Below are 20,706 nucleotides of genomic sequence, written 5' to 3' on the forward strand. Positions count from 1 at the left end.
AAACTTTTAAATTACCTTCTTGTAAAAGTGGGCGGTGTCACGCCTATTGTCCAAAATCTTACTAATTTTCTATTCTGCGTCATAACGTCAACCCATCTACCAAGCTTCATCGCTTTATCCGCCTTTGGCAATGAATTATCGCATTTTTTCGGTTTTTCGAAATTTTCGATATCGAAAAAATGGGCGTGGTTATAGTCCGATATCGTTCATTTTAAATAGCGATCTGAGATGAGTGCCCAGAAATCTACATACCAAATTTCATCAAGATACCTCAAAATTTACTCAAGTTATCGTGTTAACGGACAGACGGACGGACGGACAGACGGACATGGCTCAATCAAATTTTTTTTCGATACTGATTATTTTGATGTATGGAAGTCTATATCTATCTCGATTCCTTTTTACCTGTACAACCAACCGTTATCCAATCAAAGTTAATATACTCTGTGAGCTCTGCTCAACTGAGTATAAAAAGGAGTGGGCCTTAGTTCTATAGGTGGACGCCTTTTCGAGATATCGCCATAAAGGTGGACCAGCGTGACTCTAGAATTTGTTTGTACGATATGGGTATCAAACGAAAGGTGTTAATGAGTATTTTAAAAAGGAGTGGGCCTTAGTTCTATAGGTGGACGCCTTTTCGAGATATCGCCATAAAGGTGGACCAGTGTTACTCTAGAATTTGTTTGTACGATATGGGTATCAAATGAAAGGTGTTAATGAGTATTTTAAAATGCCGTGGGCTTAGTTCTATAGGTGAACGCCTTTTCGAGATATCGCCATAAAGGTGGACAAGGGGTGACTCTAGAATATGTTTGTAAGGTATGGGTATCAAATGAAAGGTGTTAATGAGTATTTTAAAAGGGCGAGGGCCTTAGTTCTATAGGTGGACGCCTTTTCGAGATATCGCCATAAAGTTGGACCAGGGGTGACTCTAGAATTTGTTTGTAAGATATGGGTATTAAATAAAAAGTGCTAATGAGTATTTTAAAAGCGCGTGGGCTTAGCTCTATAGGTGGACGCCTTTTCGAGATATCGCCATAAAGGTGGACCAGGGGTGACAATAGAATTTGTTTGTACGATATGGGTAGCAAATGAAAAATATTAAAGAGTATTTTAAAAGGGAGTGGGCCTTAGTTCTATAGGTGGACGCCTTTTCGAAATATCGCCATAAAGGTGGACCAGGGGTTACACTAGAATTTGTTTGTAAGATATGGGTATCAAATGAAAGGTGTTAATGAGTATTTTAAAAGGGCGTGGGCCTTAGTTCTTTAGATGGACGCCTTGTCGAGATATCGCCATAAAGGTGGACTAGGGGTGACTTTAGAATTTGTTTGTACGATATGGGTAGCAAATGATAGGTGTTAATGAGTGTTTTAAAAGGGCGTGGGCCTTAGTTATATAGGTGGACGCCTTTTCTAGATATCGCCATAAAGGTGGCCCAGGGGTGACTCTAGAATTTGTTTGTAAGGTATGGGAATTAGATGAAAGGTGTTAATGAGTATTTTAAAAGGGCGTCGGCCTTAGTTCTATAGGTGGCCGCCTTTTCGAGATATCGCCATAAAGGTGGACCAGGGGTGACTCTAGAAATTGTTTGTAAGATATGGGTATCAAATGAAAGGTGTTAATGAGTATTTTAAAAGGGCGTCGGCCTTAGTTCTATAGGTGGACGCCTTTTCGAGATATCGCCATAAAGGTGGACCAGGGGTGACTATAGAATATGTTTGTACTATATGGGTATTAAATGAAAGGTGTTAATGAGTATTTTAAAAGGGCGTGGGCCTTAGTTCTATAGGTGGACGCCTTTTCGAGATATCGCCATAAAGGTGGACCAGGGGTGACTCTAGAATTCGTTTGTACAATATGGGTATCGAATGAAAAATATTAAAGAGTATTTTAAAAGGGAGTGGGCCTTAGTTCTATAGGTAGACGCCTTTTCGAGATGCCGCCATAAAAGTGGACCAGGGGTGACTCTAGAATGCGTTTGTACAATATGAGTATCAAACGAAAGGTGTTAATGAGTATTTTAAAAAAGAGTGGGCCTTAGTTCTATAGGTGGGCGCCTTTTCGAGATATCGCCATAAGGGTTCTATAGGTAGACGCCTTTTCGAGATGCCGCCATAAATGTGGACCAGGGGTGACTCTAGAATGCGTTTGTACAATATGAGTATCAAACTAAAGGTGTTAATGAGTATTTTAAAAAAGAGTGGGCCTTAGTTCTATAGGTGGGCGCCTTTTCGAGATATCGCCATAAGGGTGGACCAGCGTGACTCCAGAATTTGTTTGTACGATATGGGTAGCAAATGAAAGGTGTTAATGAGTGTTTTAAAAGGGCGTGGGCCTTAGTTCTATAGGTGGACGCCTTTTCGAGATATCACCATAAAGGTGGACCAGGGGTGACTCTAGAATTTGTTTGTACGATATGGGTAGCAAATGAAAGGTGTTAATGAGTATTTTAAAAGGGAGTGGGCCTTAGTTCTATAGGTGGACGCCTTTTCGAGATATCGCCATAAAGGTGGACCAGGGGTGACTTTAGAATTTGTTTGTACGATATGGGTATCAAATGAAAGGTGCTAATGAGTATTTTAAAAGGGAGTGGTGGTAGTTGTATATGTGAAGGCGTTTTCGAAATATTGACCAAAATGTGGACCAGGGTGAACCAGAACATCATCTGTCGGGTACCGCTAATTTATTTATATATGTAATACCACGAAGAGTATTCCTGCCAAGATTCCAAGGTCTTTTGATTTCGCCCTGCAGAACTTTTTCATTTTCTTCTACTTAATATGGTAGGTGTCACACCCATTTTGCAAAGTTTTTTTCTAAAGTTATATTTTGCGTCAACAAACCAATCCAATTACCATGTTTCATCCCTTTTTTCGTATTTGGTATAGAATTATGGCATTTTTTTCATTTTTCGTAACTTTCGATATCGAAAAAGTGGGCATGGTCATAGTCGGATTTCGGCCATTTTTTACACCAATACAAAGTGAAATCAGATAAGTACGTGAACTGAGTTTAGTAAAGATATATCGATTTTTGCTCAAGTTATAGTGGTAACGGCCGAGCGGAAGGACAGACGGTCGACTGTATATAAAATCTGGGCGTGGCTTCAACCGATTTCGCCGTTTTTCACAGAAAACAGTTACCGTCCGAGAATCTAAGCCCCTACCAAATTTCACAAGGATCCTAGACAAATTAAATAAAAAAGGGTGGAGCCTCGCCCATTTTGAAATTTTCTCTTATTTTTATATTTTATTGCACCATGTCATTATTGGAGTCGAATGTTGCCATAATTTACTTATATACTATAAAGATATAAAATTTTTTGTTAAAATTTGACTTTCACGTCGTTCTCCGATTTTGCTAATTTTTATTGAGCATACATATAGTAATAGGAGTAACGTTCCTGCCAAATTTCATCATGATGTCTCAAACGACTGCCAAATTACATCTTGCAAAACTTTTAAATTACCTTCTTTTAAAAGTGGGCGGTGCCACGCCCATTGTCCAAAATTTTACTAATTTTCAATTCTGCGTCATAAGTTCAATTTACCTACCAAGTTTCAGCGCTTTATCTGTCTTTGGTAATGAATTATTGCACTTTTTCGGTTTTTTTAAATTTTCGATATCGGAAAAGTGGGCGTGGTTATAGTCCGATATCGTTCATTTTAAATAGCGATCTGAGATGAGTGCCCATGAACCTACATACCAAATTTCATCAAGATACCTCAAAATTTACTCAAGTTATCGTGTTAACGGACAGACGGACGGACGGACGGACATGGCTCAATCAAATTTTTTTTCGATACTGATAATTTTGATATATGGAAGTCTATATCTATCTCGATTCCTTTATACCTGTACAACCAACCGTTATCCAATCAAAGTTAATATACTCTGTGAGCTCTGCTCAACTGAGTATAATAACTAAATATTTGAATAGGTATAACATATATTCCAAAATTGGCACAGTTTATGTCTGTTTAATATTTAGCTTGAACTCTCTGAAAGATTTCATTAATATGGAGTCGAGTAATGTTCGTGTGTGTGTGTGCTAGCTTTAAGCGATCAGCTTGGAGTTGCGTTACTTGATAAAATTTTATCTTAGTTTCCGCATTTGATTGAAATAAACTAAAATTTATAGCGCAGTTAGGTTTTAATAGGAACCGACATTGTGTAAAATTGTGGTACACATGGTTATTTCTTGTTGTTATTTGTTATGCTTATCATTAAAAACTTTGATAACTCCTGATGCAGTTGGTAAGATTTATTGGTTTAATTGATTATGCATCGGTACTTTTGCGATATGGGGACGTGGTATATACGTAGGATGCTGGCCTATCATACCGAAGGCCCTTAGTTCAGAATGGAAGAATTAACATCAAAACAGTTTCGAAAAGTTTTTTTTAAGCGAGGTCATCTCTCGGAAGTGATCTGGCCTACCCCCCGATTGTATTCTGTAATGAAGGGCTTTCCATAAATTAAAATTACGCTTTAAGCAGTTATCATTTGAAATCGGCATAGAAAATATAGGTCTCAATAAATCTTTAGAAAAAAATAGTCCCATATCACTAATTGGAAACAAACTTCGCTCAAATGTTCTAAAAGAGCTATGGTATCCAATTATAATCATTTTTATTATTATTTTCTATGTGGTGATTTCTTTTTATGCTCACAACAGCTCTGGTCACGGTGTGACCTTAGGCTAAATTTTGCTTTTTAGGCTTTTTAGAAGGAGTTTTGCGAAATACATAAAGCCATGAAAGGAAATTCCAAATTTTTTCTCTTATCAAAAGATATCAGAAAAACAAAGCAAAAAAGGTCACCACATGACCTTAACGTAACAGAAGGGTTAAGTAGGTTCGAGAAATAATTTAGCAATTATTGAAGTTTCTGGGGTTCTTCTAGCACGGTAATAATTCTACACAAGGCGTTTAAAACCACTTACTGAATCTCTTTTGCATTTGGCTTTAAAAGATGAATAAACAAATTCATTTTTTTTTAAATCGCCATTTTTTATAAATTTGTAAAGTTATCGTTTTCAAGAAATATGTCTGCCTTACTTCCTATAAATAAACATATTTCCTGTGCAAAGGAGCTTGGTTTTCTAATTTATGTATGTATGTATGTATATTAAAATATTTCAAATATTCAATATTTTATATTTCAATCATTAGCTGTGCTTTTTACATCTATGTACATATAAAGTTTAAGCGTATTAAACTTTATATGAACTGCTAAGCGTTAAACTTTTTCTACGTTTTTGAGATTGCTGCGCAGAAAATTAGTACTCCTAAATTTCAATATGCATTATACTCAGATGCAACTGAAATATGTGTCTATGTTTCACCTCTACACTGCCTCTATGTATTACCTCTACAAATGGTGTGTGTCCACTATTCACCGCAACCGAATCAGCTATAGGTTATACACAGGCATATGTACAACAGGGGTTTGTGTGTCCGCTTTTCGGTAAAACATTTTATGTATTATGTAGCTAGTTATTTAACCACTGCCGCTAGATGAGCCCGGTTTTTCAGTAGCTGGTTAAGCTAGCTTAAACTGTAGTCATATTTAAACTCCAGTTAAACTACTGAGCACAGTTTTTCAGTCACAGTTTAAGGCCGCCTTTGGTGTAGGCTTTTTTGTATGGCAACATTGGAGGTGATATCCAACATCATTATCTAGTTATTCTTAAACCAGATAGTTCTCAAGTTGATATATAACTTCATTCTCCAATCACTATCCACCCTTTGAGAAATTTTGTAAAATTTATAGTTCTCGAGTTGATCTCCAACGTCATTAGCATTTTCTAATTATTATACAACCTTTGGGAGATTTGAGAAATATACAGTTCTCAAATGAATATTCAACATGTTTCTCCAGTTGATATTCTATATTAGATATTTAGTTGAGGTGAAGTTGAAAAAAAATCTCCAAGGTGGTACCACCAAAGCCAACAGCTATTTATTGTTAGAAATAAACACCTGATTGATAGCAGTAATGAAGCATAATTTATCAAAAATAAATCATATATATTCTATATATTTTATTTCGTGAAAATATTGTAGTATTGGAATCTTACATTTGAGTGTAGTCAAAGAACCACAAGTTAGGAACTATAATTTTTCAACTGAAGTAATAGCATTTTTAGCTTTATAAAAAATTCCCTCTTTTGCTGAGTACACTATGATTCTTAAGATGAGCCACTGTTTCGTGACAACTGTTGAGATTTTAGAGGTATGCTAGTTATCAACATGGGCTTTAATGGTACTAAAGCACAAATGCTTGTTGGGTATATTCGTCGCCATTTCGAACGAACGCAAATCACCGATATGTTAACTAGAGTTTAACCCTGCCAGATCGGCAGCTTAAGCTCAGCTTAAACTTCAGTTAAAGTAGACTGAAAAACTGCAGAAACACTGACAAACTGAGTTGAACTTGTACTGAAAAACCGGGCCTAAGTGGGAATAAGCGTTTTTTTTTTACCCGCAAACGTAGACGTATATATGTGTAAAAAAACATGGCTATTGTGCCTAGAGTTACTCATCGGCAGACGAACTTTTTCTGATTAAACTCTTTATCTATGCTGTTATTAATTTTTAGAATGTAGGCCGGAAGTATATATAAAATTTTAATTCTATATCTGATATTGAATTTGACAATTGTATAGCAGATACGCCTTTAAGTTCTAGATACCTAGAAGACACTTTCCAGAGTGAGTTAACGAGTAAAAGAAATGCCAAATATCTTGAGTGGATTAACTCCACAATTGTCCTTGAGTTCATTCGCATTGATTTTCTTTGGGATGGAGGAGAAAAATTAAAAATTGATGTGCCGAACGAAAATTAACACTGATACAATTTTTACATACGATTTTTTTGTAAAAAATTTTGAAAGTGTTGCTTATTGTTCACACACTCCAAATATCAACCAAAAGCATATTTTGTGGACAGTGATGGGCATCTTTAACTCGGTGCCTACAGTTTAAAACTGACAAAAATTTGAAAGAAAATGGACCAAGGGACAAAATTAGGTTGGAAAGTACAATTTTTAGTCGAAATTGGCATACGTGAGTAATATTTGTAACGGACTCGTTGTCCCGTCGTAACTCTAGTTTGCAAAAGTTTACAGCTATTTTACACATACATAGATACTTACCAAACTTTGCGCCACGACGCGCTACTTCGAGTAGGCAAAGGATCACATGTTTTTCGTTTTTTCGCATGATTAAATCGTCTGTTTCGAATAATAGGCACTCGATTATTTTAAGGCTTTTCCTGAAAATAATTACATTAAAAGTAATAATAACACAACCCAGTAAAATAAGAAATGCAATTGAGCAATAATGTTATATTTCAAGGAGTAGGACGAGGCTGTCCTCGGCTATGCCAAAGACCTCATACCTTTCATGAATGGAGCTGTACAATAGTCTGATGAAATTTGAAAAATTCATAAAATCTGAGCAATCAACTGTAAGGGGCATATACACATTTTGAGCCCTCTTGATTTTTTCATACTATAACGTCTTCCATATATGTAAGCATTTGGGGAAAATTCTAGCCATCAAAATAATATATATTTGACCTATTACGATTTTTTCTGACCACAATTTGTGCCATATACGTAAGCACCTGATGAAATTTTGAGCTCCTAGCTTTAGCTCTTGGACAAAGAACAAAATGTAGTTTAACTTTAAAGTTAAAAACAGACAAGGCATGTTGGACTATGCGTTTGTTCGGAAAAATTTACCCCTGCGATATCATATTTAAATATCCCTTTGTTGCAAAATTGCTATTTTACATTGTGATTCAAAACCATTTGACAAAGATTGGAAATCATATAGCAGATCTAACAATGAGTATTTATGTATTTAGAGTATCCTGAATTTTATGACAGTATTCTAGTTCTACTTCGGCAGAGCTATGGAGTAATCCGCGAAACTTTTAAAGTTTTATAAGTTTTTTCAAACTTTGGAAACCTCTCGACGAAGGAACATCACATTGTATAATGGCGCGATATCATGGGCGGTGAGGAGAGGAGATAGAATGGCTCCTCCACTATTCAAGAGTAAAGTTCTTCCGAAGATTTATGGCACTTTTCGTGATGCGAACGACTTGTATCAAAGGAGGCTTAATGATGACTTCTTCTTGTAGCAGCATCTAGTTAGACGCTTGCCTTGAAACTACTCGAAACCCATGATGAAACAAATATTCAGGTGTTCTCATCCCGTTGTCGTTTTCCTTATTCTGACAAGTTCGGCATGCATAATTTAGAGGGTTGTCTATCATACAGAACTGCCATTGAATTTTACTACGATCGTAGTATATTTTACTATACGTTTAGAAATATTATAACTAATTAAGCAGTTACAAGAATTGTTTAGTCAAAAGGATTAACTTAACTTTGCATTTCCTAACAGAATATAGACAAACTTTTGCAGAAAACTAATTTATTTGAAGAATTTGTACGAAAAATTAAGCAATCCAAATTTATTACTTTTGAAATACACGTAAATACTGGCATTTAGAGCTGCCGAAAAAGTGAGGTTACGTTGTTGACATCACCTTTATTATTACATCATGCTCGAAACCAATTATATAATAAAATTCAAATGTAAAGTAAAGAAGAGAAAACGAGGTATGCAGGGAAGGCGATGAAAATCTGTTCAACTTTTATATTACAACAAAGCTGCAATATGTTCAATATGTTGCTTTGAAAATCATAACTCAGCACATCATGCGTACACCAAAGACAAGACGGTAGGCATGGCACTGCATAAGGTGGCTATAAATACACAGGCCGACAAAATGAGACCGATTTTTTGACCATAAAACAGGCCATACTTTCCTAAAGGTTTTCGATGCGCTGAATTCAAACCTGGACGCAGAATTGCTCTATCACGTCAGGATTTTGAGATATCCTAACCTAAATGTGCAACAAACACCGTTTTTGCCTATTTTTGAGGTTATATATAAACGACAGATTTTTTTTTTTTTAAAGCACACATAGCATCTTAAAGAAGAAGTCTTTCTCTTACAAATGGCGTTGAGTTTGCTCAAATATCTTTTTTTTTCGCTAAGATAGAGCAATTAGCGTAAGACTTATCGTAAGAGGTATGTGTTCTACTGCATCATACCTACGTTAATTCAGTGGTTTTTCAGCTGTAGGAAAATTTGCAAATTTAAATTTAGCGAAAAAAAAGATATTTGAGCAAACTCAACGCCATTTGTAAGAGAAAGACTTCTTCTTTAAGATGCTATGTGTGCTTTAAAAAAAAAATCTGTCGTTTATATATAACCTCAAAAACAGGCAAAAACGGTGTTTTTTGCACATTTAGGTTAGGATATCTCAAAATCCTGACGTGATAGAGCAATTCTGCGTCCAGATTTGAATTCAGCGCACCGAAAACCTTTAGGAAAGTATGGTCTGGTTTATGGTCAAATTTCTAGTCGGCCTGTGATATTGTTACGAATGTTGGCGGCACTAAGGGGTTCTGGCATCTATAGGCCGATGCTAAGCAGTGACGTGAATTCACATCAATAATTCAATCATTATGTCTACACATACGCGTGCACGCGGCGGAGAAGCAACGCACAAGCTCATGCAGATATCTTATCTGAATGCTCCTAAAGATATGCAATTGTGATTGTGGAAGTGTCGCTCACACATACAAGCGCATGGGGTATGAGAGAAGCTATAAAAATTATACATCTGCAGTTGTAGCTGAGAAATTTATAACTAACTAGTAAGTTCTGGAAAAGCCTAGAAATATGCAACAAGGAGGTCGGACAGTATAAAAGGGCCACAACAGTGGAGGCGAGAAGTTAGTTTCATTTGAGCTATCAATCAGTTTGGTTATTAAGCAAGCTATTCGTTGCAAAGTATAAATGTTATTGTGAAGTACTTTAATAAAGGCCATTTTTATTATTCAATATTGGAGTTATTTATTCAACAGTTTACCGATACGAACGTTGGCAGAAGATCGCAAATAAGGGGAATTGTAGTAAATTCGTTACAATTGGTGTCAGAAGAGGAATTGTTGAATAAATTCCGAAGACTTCGAATACAACTTGGACATGCCAAAGTTAAGTGAATTAAAGATCCAGCAACTGAAGAAGGAGTTGAAGAGCCGTATATTGAATACAACCGGCATTAAACTAGAACTTCAGGAACGACTACGACAGGCAATGGAATTAGAAGGAATTGACGTGGAAGAGTATGACTTTCATCTTGATGGTGAGGAAACAACAAAAATGGAAGAGACAGTTACGCAGACAATTACGAGCACAGACTTGAACATGATTTTGGCTGCAATATCTGCTCAAACATCGACAGTGGCTTTTCAACTGGAATCGCAAGAGACACGTTTAACATCCAAGATGGAAGCGCAAGAGGTTTCAGAAATGTCATCGTAAATGTCATCTCAACTGGCATCTCAACTGGAATCACAGGAGACACGTATAACATCTAAGATAGAAACACAGTTAGAAGAACAAAAGAAATATATGGCTGAGCAGTTGAAAGCACAAGAATATCGCATATCTTCGCAACTGTCAGAACAGGAAGCAAGGGTATCATCAAAACTGGAAGCGCAGGATGCAAAAATCGCTCAATTTCCGGCATAAGTCGATGATTTTAAAGGTCGTATGGAGCAGTTACAACTAAATCGCCCAGCTGTTTCAGCAAGCAATCCGAAGGTAAAGACACCATCCTTTGACGGTTCTGTTCCTTTCCAGGTCTTCAAGCTACAATTTGAGAAGACCGCAGCAGTGAACAACTGGAATGCGGAAGATAAAGTTGCTGCACTGTTCGTGGCATTGAAGGAGCCAGCAGCTGAAATCCCACAGACGATTCCCGAAGGAGAGCGGAACAACTATGAAGCATTGATGGATGCTGTAGAACGACGTTATGGAAGCGAGCATAGAAAAGAGATATTCCAAATTGAGTTGCAAAACCGCTACCAAAAAGCAAATGAGACATTGCAGGAGTTTGCTTCAGATATTGAAAGACTGGCTCATCTTGCAAATGCAGGCGCACCCGTGGAATACACTGAAAGCGTAAAAATCCAGAGTTTCATAAATGGCATACGAGATTTGGAAACGAAGCGGGCTACATATGCGAATCCAAAACTAACATTTGCTGAAACGGTATCGCATGCACTGACTCAGGAAACAGCCTCACTTTTGAGTAAGCCAGCGTACAAAGCTCATCGCGTGGAAGTGGAAAGGCCAGACTGGGTAGACGCAATTTTGGAAGCATTGAAGGGTACGCAGCAGAAGAATAATTATGCAGCCAAATGCTTTAAGTGTGGAAAGCCAGGGCATATTGCGCGTTATTGCAACACCAATCCTAACAGTTCCAACAATGTGGGTGGTCGTAAACGCAGAGCAGAAGGAGATGAGCAAATCTCCAAGACCACTCAATCGTTAAACTAAATCGAGTCAGCCGCAAAGGGCGACAGCTGGCTCCCGCAATTGAATGCCCCATAATCTCTATCTCGCAGATTGGAAGAAGACCGAGCAATCTTACTGTTGGAGGGCATGTGGATGGAAAGGAACGTTTACTGACTGTAGATACGGGCGCATCTCATTCCATCATTCGAGCGGATTTAGTCAACAAAAAGATAAGACCATTGCTTGGAGCAAGATTACGTACAGCAACGGGAGAGGAACTCAGGTAATTGGAGAAGTAGAATGTGAAGTATCAATTGGGAACGTCATGGTACTACACAATTTTATAGTGGCAGATATTGTTGATGAAATCATAATTGGAGTGGGCTTCTTAATCAACCAAAGCATCAAGATCTATATGCAAAGCAAGACGATGCGATATAAGAACATGGATGTGCTGCTTAATTTCGGCTACGAGAGAGGCTACAGCAGTAAACGAGTGCTGGTGGAAGAGAGTCAGCAAATACCACTAAAATCCGAAGCAGTCATCTGGGCAAAGGTTGATGGAGATTGTGGGACAAACAAATTGTGGGTTGTCGAAGCAGCAAGCAAATCAACACTGAACATACTTGTAGGAAAAACCATGGCTATGACAAAACAAGATGGACGTATTCCGGTAAGAGTACTCAATGAGTTCAAGTCACCATTTAATTTGACCAAAGGAGCTATTTTGGGAAGATGGCAAGAGGCTGAAGTAGTTATTAACTGTGAACAGCTCCAGGAACACGTTTCATCTAGTAATACTGATCTTTCAAATGAAATCACGGCATGAACGCAGGAAGCCTATCATAATAGGGCAAAACAACTGCTCCTAAAGTACCCGAACATATTTGACCGGGATGGTTCCAAACCAGGCCGCACCAATGTTGTGAAACATCAAATTGACACTGGAGACGCGAGGCTGTAAAGGATTGGCCAAGGCCACAGAACCTACATGAATTGAGAAGTTTCCTTGGGCTGTGCACATATACCGCCGATTTGTACCAAATTTTTCCAGCGTAGCCCATAGCCTCCATGAGCTTACAAGAAAAAATAAAGCTTTTGAATGGAAGAAGTAGCAAGAAGTGGCTTTCCAAACGTTGAAGGAGCGTTTGTGCACTGCCCCAATGTTAGCATATCCGATTCCAGGAGCAGCATTTATTCTAGACACAGATGCGAGTGGATATGCTATAGGAGGCGTTTTATCACAACTGGTCGATGGACAGGAGGAGGTAGTTGCATATTACAGCCGTTCGATTGGAAAACCAGAGAGGAACTACTGCGTTACGCGGCATTGGTAGAGTGCATTAAACATTTTCACAAATACCTCTACGGCACGGTGGATCGAGCGACTACAAAGCTATGACCCATTGAGCATCGAAAAGGTAGTACCCATGGAAATGCCGATGCAATCTCACGAAGACCATGTAGTTTGGAATGCAAGCACTGTTCAAAGGCCGAGGCTAAAGAAGACATTAAAGATATCCGGCTAATGACTATAACGTGGATGGATGAATGAGACAAGGAACAACTAAGAAAGTGTCAGCTAGAAGATACAGATCTGTCACATGTTATGCAAGGGCTCGAACGAAACGAAAGGCCAAGGAGAGAGGAGATGTCAGCAGAGAGTCCCATTGCGAAGTCATATTGGGCACAGTGGAACAGTTTAGAATTGATATCCGGTTGCTTGCATCGTGTATGGGAGAGTGAGGATGGTCAAAGAAAAAAGAAACTGATAATTGTTCCCAGAAAGAGGATTCCTGACGTGCTCAGCGAGCTGCATAATGGTCCAAGCGGAGGTCATCTTGGAATCACGAAGACGCTCGAGAAAATTAAACAGAGATTCTATTGGGTTGGTCAGTCGGTCACTGAGTGGATTGCGAACTGCGAGGTTAGCAGCAGAACGAAAGAGCCCAAAACCCGAAGTCATGGCCAGATGAAGCAATATAACTCAGGTGCGCCATTTGAAAGGATCGCTATGGATGTCGCCGGTCCATTTCCTACTAGCAACGGCGGAAACAAATATGCACTGGTAGTTATGGATTATTTCAGCAAATGGCCAGAGGTATACCCAATCCCAAATCAAGAAGCGGAAGCAGTAGCAGAAGTGTTTATAAACAATTGGGTTGCAAGGTATGGTGTACCAATTGAGTTGCATTCTGACCAAGGCAGGAATTTCGAATCAGCTGTGTTCTAGGAAATGTGTAAATCATTGGGCATTCGAAAAACATGGACAACTGCATTGCATCCTCAATCCGATGGTATGGTAGAACGATTCAATAGAATATTGGAGGAGCACTTAAGGAAAGTAGTAGACAAGTACCATAAAGTGTGGGATACCCGCATACCAGTATTCTTGATGGCTACCGATCAGCAGTGCATGAGACAACGGGCCAAACCCCTGCAAAAGTAATTTTTGGCAATGACCTTAGACTGCCAGCTGATTTGAAGTTTGGGATAGATGCCAATGCGGAGAGAAATGTCAAGAAATCCACTAGTGATTTGGAAGAAGAGCTAAGAGAAATACATGATCTGATAAGGCAACGAACAAAGATTACGAGTGACAAGATGAAAGCCAGATACGATAAAGCAATTAATTCGGAAGGTTTTCAGGAAGGAGATTTGGTGCTGTTATACAACCCACAACGTAAAAAAGGTTTGTCCCCGAAATTGCAGAGTAATTGGGAAGGCCCATCCAAAGTTGTAAAAGGGATCAACGATGTAGTGTACCGCATACAAACCATCGGTAAACCACGAACCAAAATGAAAGTGGTCCATTTGGAAAGGCTGGCAACGTTTAGATCGAGAGATTTGTCTGATCGGGACGATCAGACTTAGGTGGAGGGCAGTGTTACGAATGTTGTCGGCACTAAGGGGTACTGGCATCTATAGGCCGATACTAAGCAGTGACGTGAATTCACATCAATAATTCAATCATTATGTCTACACATACGCGTCCACGCGGCGGAGAAGCAACGCACAAGCACATGCAGATATCTTATCTGAAATGCTCCTAAAGGTATGCAATTGTGATTGTGGAAGTGTCGCTCACACATACAAGCGCATGGGGTATGAGAGAAGCTATAAAAATTATACATCTGTAGTTCTAGCTGAGAAATTTATAACTAGTAAGTTCTGGAAAAGCCTAGAAATATGCAACAAGGAGGTCGGACAGTATAAAAGGGCGACAACAGTGGAGGCGAGAAGTCAGTTTCATTTGAAATATCAATCAGTTTGGTTACTAAGCAAGCTATTCGTTGCAAAGTATAAGTGTTATTGTGAAGTACTTTAATAAAGGCCATTTTTCCATTATTCAATATTGGAGTTATTTATTCAACAGTTTAGTGATACGAACGTTGGCAGAAGATTGCAAATAAGGGGAATTGCAGTAAATTCGTTACAATATAGAGGGTTTCTATAGTGTTAACTACTTTGTATTCTTTACTTTAATTTTTAAAATAATTTTAATTGAGTTTTCGTGTTAACTTAAAAACTTTTGAATAACTTCAAACAAGAAAATTCTAAACTCAAAAATAAATAAAAATAAATTTTTAAAATTAAAATAAATATTTGGTTTATTACCAAATATATTAGCGGTCCTACCATTGATCCTACAACTTTAAAACGAACTTTAAACCGAACTTTAAAACCAAAGTCAACTTGGATCATAGACGAATATATTGTGCTTTTGTGTGATTTCGCAATATGTAGTAACGTGATGTAATTAAAGAAAACTGAGATCATTAGCGTACATAGCTATCCCTCCATATTTGTTGTAATAAAAATAGCAGAATGCAGTACGCGGTGAAGAGTTAACTAAATCAAAAACAAAAAAAAATTATAAATAGCACTATTGAAATTCTTGTGCATATAATATAACTATGTTTGTGTTCCCTATACATTTGTGGACCGGAAGCAATACAACAACATTCTGTGCAAATTTCCTATAACAGTCGCTGTATTATATATAGGAAACATTAAAACAAAAATAAATGTTGAAAATCAAGTTAAAAATATAAAACGGCGATTGGGTTATCCAAGCCACAACAACAAGAGCTACTGACCAGTACAATACCGCAAATAGAAGTGCAACTTAGTGACGTGCTACCAAAGAAAATTTGTTTTAGTTGCCTGAACCAATTACAAACTATCTACCGGTTTCACCAAATGTGCACACGGTCCTGCTCCGAATCATCACATCCTTGAATAGTGTTTAATATAAATTTCAAAAATTATATTCAGTGCGGCTTCATGCAACAAGAACAACCATTAAAGTTTAAATAAAAAATCAAAAACCGAAATTAACAGGATAAAATACTACCATGAATTTTGTGTTGTTGCCATACTCTAATCACGTCATTATCTTCAACTTTCTCAATTGAATATCTTTTCATCTTCTTTCTGTACTACGAAAACAAACTTGTTTCATTTGCAAATCTACAATATTAACAAATAACCACAATTTCAATTCAGAATTAGTTTCTTCTGCGCAAATTAACAACATTCAATCTCAATATCAATTTATGGGTTTACCTCCAGCATCTATCTACCCTCAAAATTTGTGCGGTACATCTGTTAACGCTAATGAGAAGAGATCAACAATTAAAACAAATATCGAACAGGATGAGTGCCGTTATGTGATATAGAAGAAAGAATCAAAAAAAAATCTTTAAAGCAGCAGCCGCTGGAACTAAACAAAATAACTTAATTAATTGTTAAAACTTTGAGAGAAATAATAAAACAATTAAAAACGCAACAAAAATTGTCAAATATTTAAAAAAAAAAAAAAAAATTTTTTGATTGATTTTTCGCAACACATGGCAACATATTTTTAAGTTACGCAATATAAAAACGCTTAAAACTAGAAGTGGAAATACGCTAAAAAATTATTTTTTTAAAATAAATACCAGATCAAAACAATACTGCCACTGTTACAAATACAACCACAGCTGTAGAAAATTGATCCAGCACTCAGGAAGTTTCATCTACAAAATAGTGCCACTAACCTCTCCCTACATTTCATTCGTATATCCAAGTATTTTAACATTCAACAAGCAACATCGTCATATAGTGTACCGTCTATTGGAACCATTCATGATCTTTAACGTCCTCTACACAAATAAGAGCATCATTATATTTAAAGCCATTGCATATTTAAATTTATCAATCAACTCTTCCATAGTAATAAAATCGTAAATATAAATTTTAAATAATTTTAACTTTTTCTAAAAACAGTTTTTATTTTAATATTAAATTAAAAACTTTTTTCAATTATAATTTAAATTAAAATTTTATTTAAACCTTTTTAAATTTTCAAATTTATTTTAAGATTATTTTTATATTTTAACAATTTTATATAAATTATTTAAATTTACTTATTTTTTTTTATATAAAAATAAATATTTTATTTAAATTGTTAACTCCCTTTCCAAAAAAATACTTAAATATTTTCTAATTTTCAAATTATTCATTTAATTTTTTTTTTATATGGTTCTACGTTTACCAATACGAACCCGTAATTTTACAAATTCGGAAAATCAAAGTAACAACTATACAAATAACACAATGGCTCACAATACAACTCAAAATTCCAACATTAATACAACACAAAACAACATCTCTAATATAACACAAGATACTTCAACGCAAAATAACTTTAAAAATTTTTCTTCTACTAAATCTATTAAATTGCCACAATTTTGGCAAGAATCTCCCAATGCCTGGTTTTTACTTGTTGAAGGACAATTTGAAATTAACAATATCAATGATGATAATTGAAAATTTCAAAATGTTTTAGTTACCCTTCAACGAGATACTATATCTAAAATTTTAGACGTTATCAACCCTCCTCCTTTTTTCAATACATATGATACAATCAAAAAAATTTTATGTGAAAGATTTTCTCTTAGTGAAGAGAAACGATTAGAACAATTATTTTCAAAAACTGAACTCAGTGATCGTTCACCATCTGAATTATTCAGATTTATGAAATCACTTATAGGTACTGACTCCATTGTAAGTCAAGATTACTTTTCAAATTATGGATGCGTAAATTGCCACAAGAAATACAAATCCATTTAACTTTTAGTAACAATAAAAATAAAGGTGAAGTAATTATTTTAGCTGACAAACTTTTTGATTTAATCAACAAGCCGCATTCTTCCAAATCTCTTATAGTTTCGTGTATAAATAATAATATTTTAGAAAAATGCGTCAAAAATTTAACTGACTTAACTACGGCTATTTATCAAAATTTAAATAAAATTTCTAATGATATTCATCAATTACAAATCCGTTCAAGATCTAAAGATAGAAATAGATCTAAATCTCGAAATTTTTCAAGATCACGAAATTTTTCAAACAATCGTAATTTTAATTCACAAACAACTATTTGTTGGTACTGTAAGGTTTATAATTTTACTGTATTTATTTCAACTTGTTAAAATTTAAAAAATAGATTTAAGTTGTTTTTGAATTGTTGCATCAAACGAAGAAAGTTTTTGATTATTAATATTAATATTTTTGGTATTGAAATAAATGGATTAAATTTTTATAAAATCTAAAAATACAAATTAGAATATATTAATGAGTACCCCACAATTGGCAAACCTGCCAGGAGGATTTAACTAAACAACAACTTTTAAACAAAAAAGAATGATATTTTAAATATTTATTGTACGCATAAAAATGTACTACCACAAACAAACATAATTTATTAGTGCGCCTAAAATCAGGCAGAAATTCGAACAAACCAAAACAGTTTAAATTCAGTTCTATAATTTTTGAATTTACAATATATAATTTTTATCAGTTACGCCATATTGTTGAACGACATCGAGAAAATAAGAATTGGCAATAAATATTTAAACTAGAATTACAAAACAAAAGCAATATCAAAGCAGAAATTATAGAAGAAAGGAATATTAAAAACAAAAGCAACTACAACCAAACTGTGTAAATTTATTTGAGTGTTTTTAACAAACAAAATTAATTGATAATACATAAAACTGCAAAACCGCACCGTTTTAAATCTTAAATTGATTACCAAATTTCATCAATCAATTTTGAAGCCATTGCACAATACATTGTCCAATTTCATCAATCAATTTTAAAGCCATTGCATGATATTAAAAGGATCAAATTGAATTTGGAAGAAGAAATAACAAAAATTTTGGAAGAAGAATTTTGAGATTGGTTTGTTTTGTTGCTTAAATAAACAAGCAGTTATTATAAAATATAAGTATTTTTAATATTGATATTTAATTTTTTACTAAATTTGTAAACTCCTTCTTCAATTTAGTTAAAATGTTTCATTCTCCACGACACAATACACACACTTCTACACTCACACAAAATTTAAATGATTCGCCTATTGATTTACAGAATAATTCTTCTCAAGAAGAATTAGTAAATCCATATGCAAATCAAAATAATTCTGAAATTTGTGCTACATCTGTCAAACTTCCACAATTTTGGACTAGTTGTCCAGAAGTGTGGTTTATACACGCTGAAACACAATTTAGCACCAAAAATATAACTCAAGAGAATACCAAATACGAACACATTATAACAGCACTTCCCAAAGACGTAATAGTAACAATTTTCGATTTTATCCAAAACCCTCCCCTCACTAACAAGTTTAGTGAACTCAAAAAAGTTTTAATAGAAAGACATTCTCTTAGTGAAAGTTCAAAGCTTGACAAAATCTTAAATGATTCTGAAATGGGTGATCGCAAGCCCTCTGAGTTTTATCGGTCATTAATTTTGTTAGCCGGTTAAAATTTTAGTGAAAATATTTTAAAGAGAATTTGGTTGAGAAAACCTCCCAAAAATTTAAATGCAATTTTGGCTAGCTCAAGTTCTAATAATATTAATGAATTAGTAAAATTAGCGGATAACATTTTTGAAGTTATGAATAAAAAAGAAATTTTCTCAGTAAATACAATATCAGATACAAAAGTTCAAAATTCGGTTATTGAAAATCTAGTTAAAACCGCCTCTTTGATATGTGAAAATTTTCAGAAACTTTCTTTGGAGTTAGCTGAAATTAAAACAGAAATGTATCGAAATCAGTATAGGTCAAGATCTAATTCTAGGACAAATTTTAGAAATTCTTTTAGGCGTCGTTCTAACTCGCGTAATAATCCAAATTGGTTGTGTAGACTCCACTACAAATTTGGAAATGACGCTCGAAATTGTGAACAACCTTGTTCTTACAATAAAAATAAAGATTCGACAATCTAAATTCGACCGTTGTTGCAGCGGCGAATAACGGGAATTTAGAATTTTCAACTATTCGCTTATTCATTTTTGACAAAGATAATAAACATCATTTTCTGATTGATAGTGGGGCAGAAATTTCGGTATTACCTGCTTCCAAATTTCCTCATACGAAACGTTCAGATATAGTTCTCACAGCAGCTAACGGTTCAACAATTTCTACTTTCGGGAAAATGCTTTTAAATGTAAATTTAGGTTTAAGGCGTGAATTTACTTTTACGTTTTTGATAGCTGATATAGCTAAGCCGATAATTGGGGCCGATTTTCTTTGCATATATGGTTTATTGATCGATATAAAGCATAAATGTTTAGTAGATCCTTTAACAAATCTTTCAGTCAATGTCATATCTTATTTTTGCGATATCCAATTACCAAAATTATTTGCAGTTAACAATAAATTTATAAAATTATTAAAAGAGTTTCCGTCACTTATTGCGGAGCCAGACTATACAAAACCTGTTAAACATACAACGGTACATCGATTTGTAACGGAAGGAAGCCTTCCATTTTCTAAGCCTATGCGCTTAGATCCGGTTAAATACAAAGTCGCTAAAACAGAATTTGATTTTTTGGTTAAGACAGGAATTTGCCGGCCTTCAAATTCTTCAGTGACCAAGGCAGGAATTTCGAATCAGCTGTGTTCTAGGAAATGTGTAAATCATTGGGCATTCGAAAAACACGGACAACTGCATTGCATCCTCAATCCGATGGTATGGTAGAACGATTCAATAGAATATTGGAGGAGCACTTAAGGAAAGTAGTAGACAAGTACCATAAAGTGTGGGATACCCGCATACCATTATTCTTGATGGCTACCGATCAGCAGTGCATGAGACAACGGGCCAAACCCCTGCAAAAGTAATTTTTGGCAATGACCTTAGACTGCCAGCTGATTTGAAGTTTGGGATAGATGCCAATGCGGAGAGAAATGTCAAGAAATCCACTAGTGATTTGGAAGAAGAGCTAAGAGAAATACATGATCTGATAAGGCAAC

The 20,706-nt window shown here is 35.6% G+C and overlaps 1 protein-coding gene across 7 annotated transcripts in view; it reads right to left on the minus strand.

Annotated features, from left to right (window-relative positions):
• The window catches only part of pigs (pickled eggs), a 618,878-nt gene that overhangs the window by 121,267 nt on the left and 476,905 nt on the right, over positions 1-20,706 (minus strand). For all 7 annotated transcript variants that reach the window (XM_067782653.1, XM_067782648.1, XM_067782649.1 and 4 more), the window contains one exon: positions 7,162-7,280. In XM_067782653.1, coding sequence (XP_067638754.1) covers positions 7,162-7,280 — 119 coding nt within the window. The remainder of the gene's footprint in view (positions 1-7,161; positions 7,281-20,706) is intronic.

The sequence above is a fragment of the Eurosta solidaginis genome, chromosome 4 (assembly GCF_040869045.1).
Source record: "Eurosta solidaginis isolate ZX-2024a chromosome 4, ASM4086904v1, whole genome shotgun sequence".
In the NCBI taxonomy this organism is placed as follows: domain Eukaryota; kingdom Metazoa; phylum Arthropoda; class Insecta; order Diptera; family Tephritidae; genus Eurosta; species Eurosta solidaginis.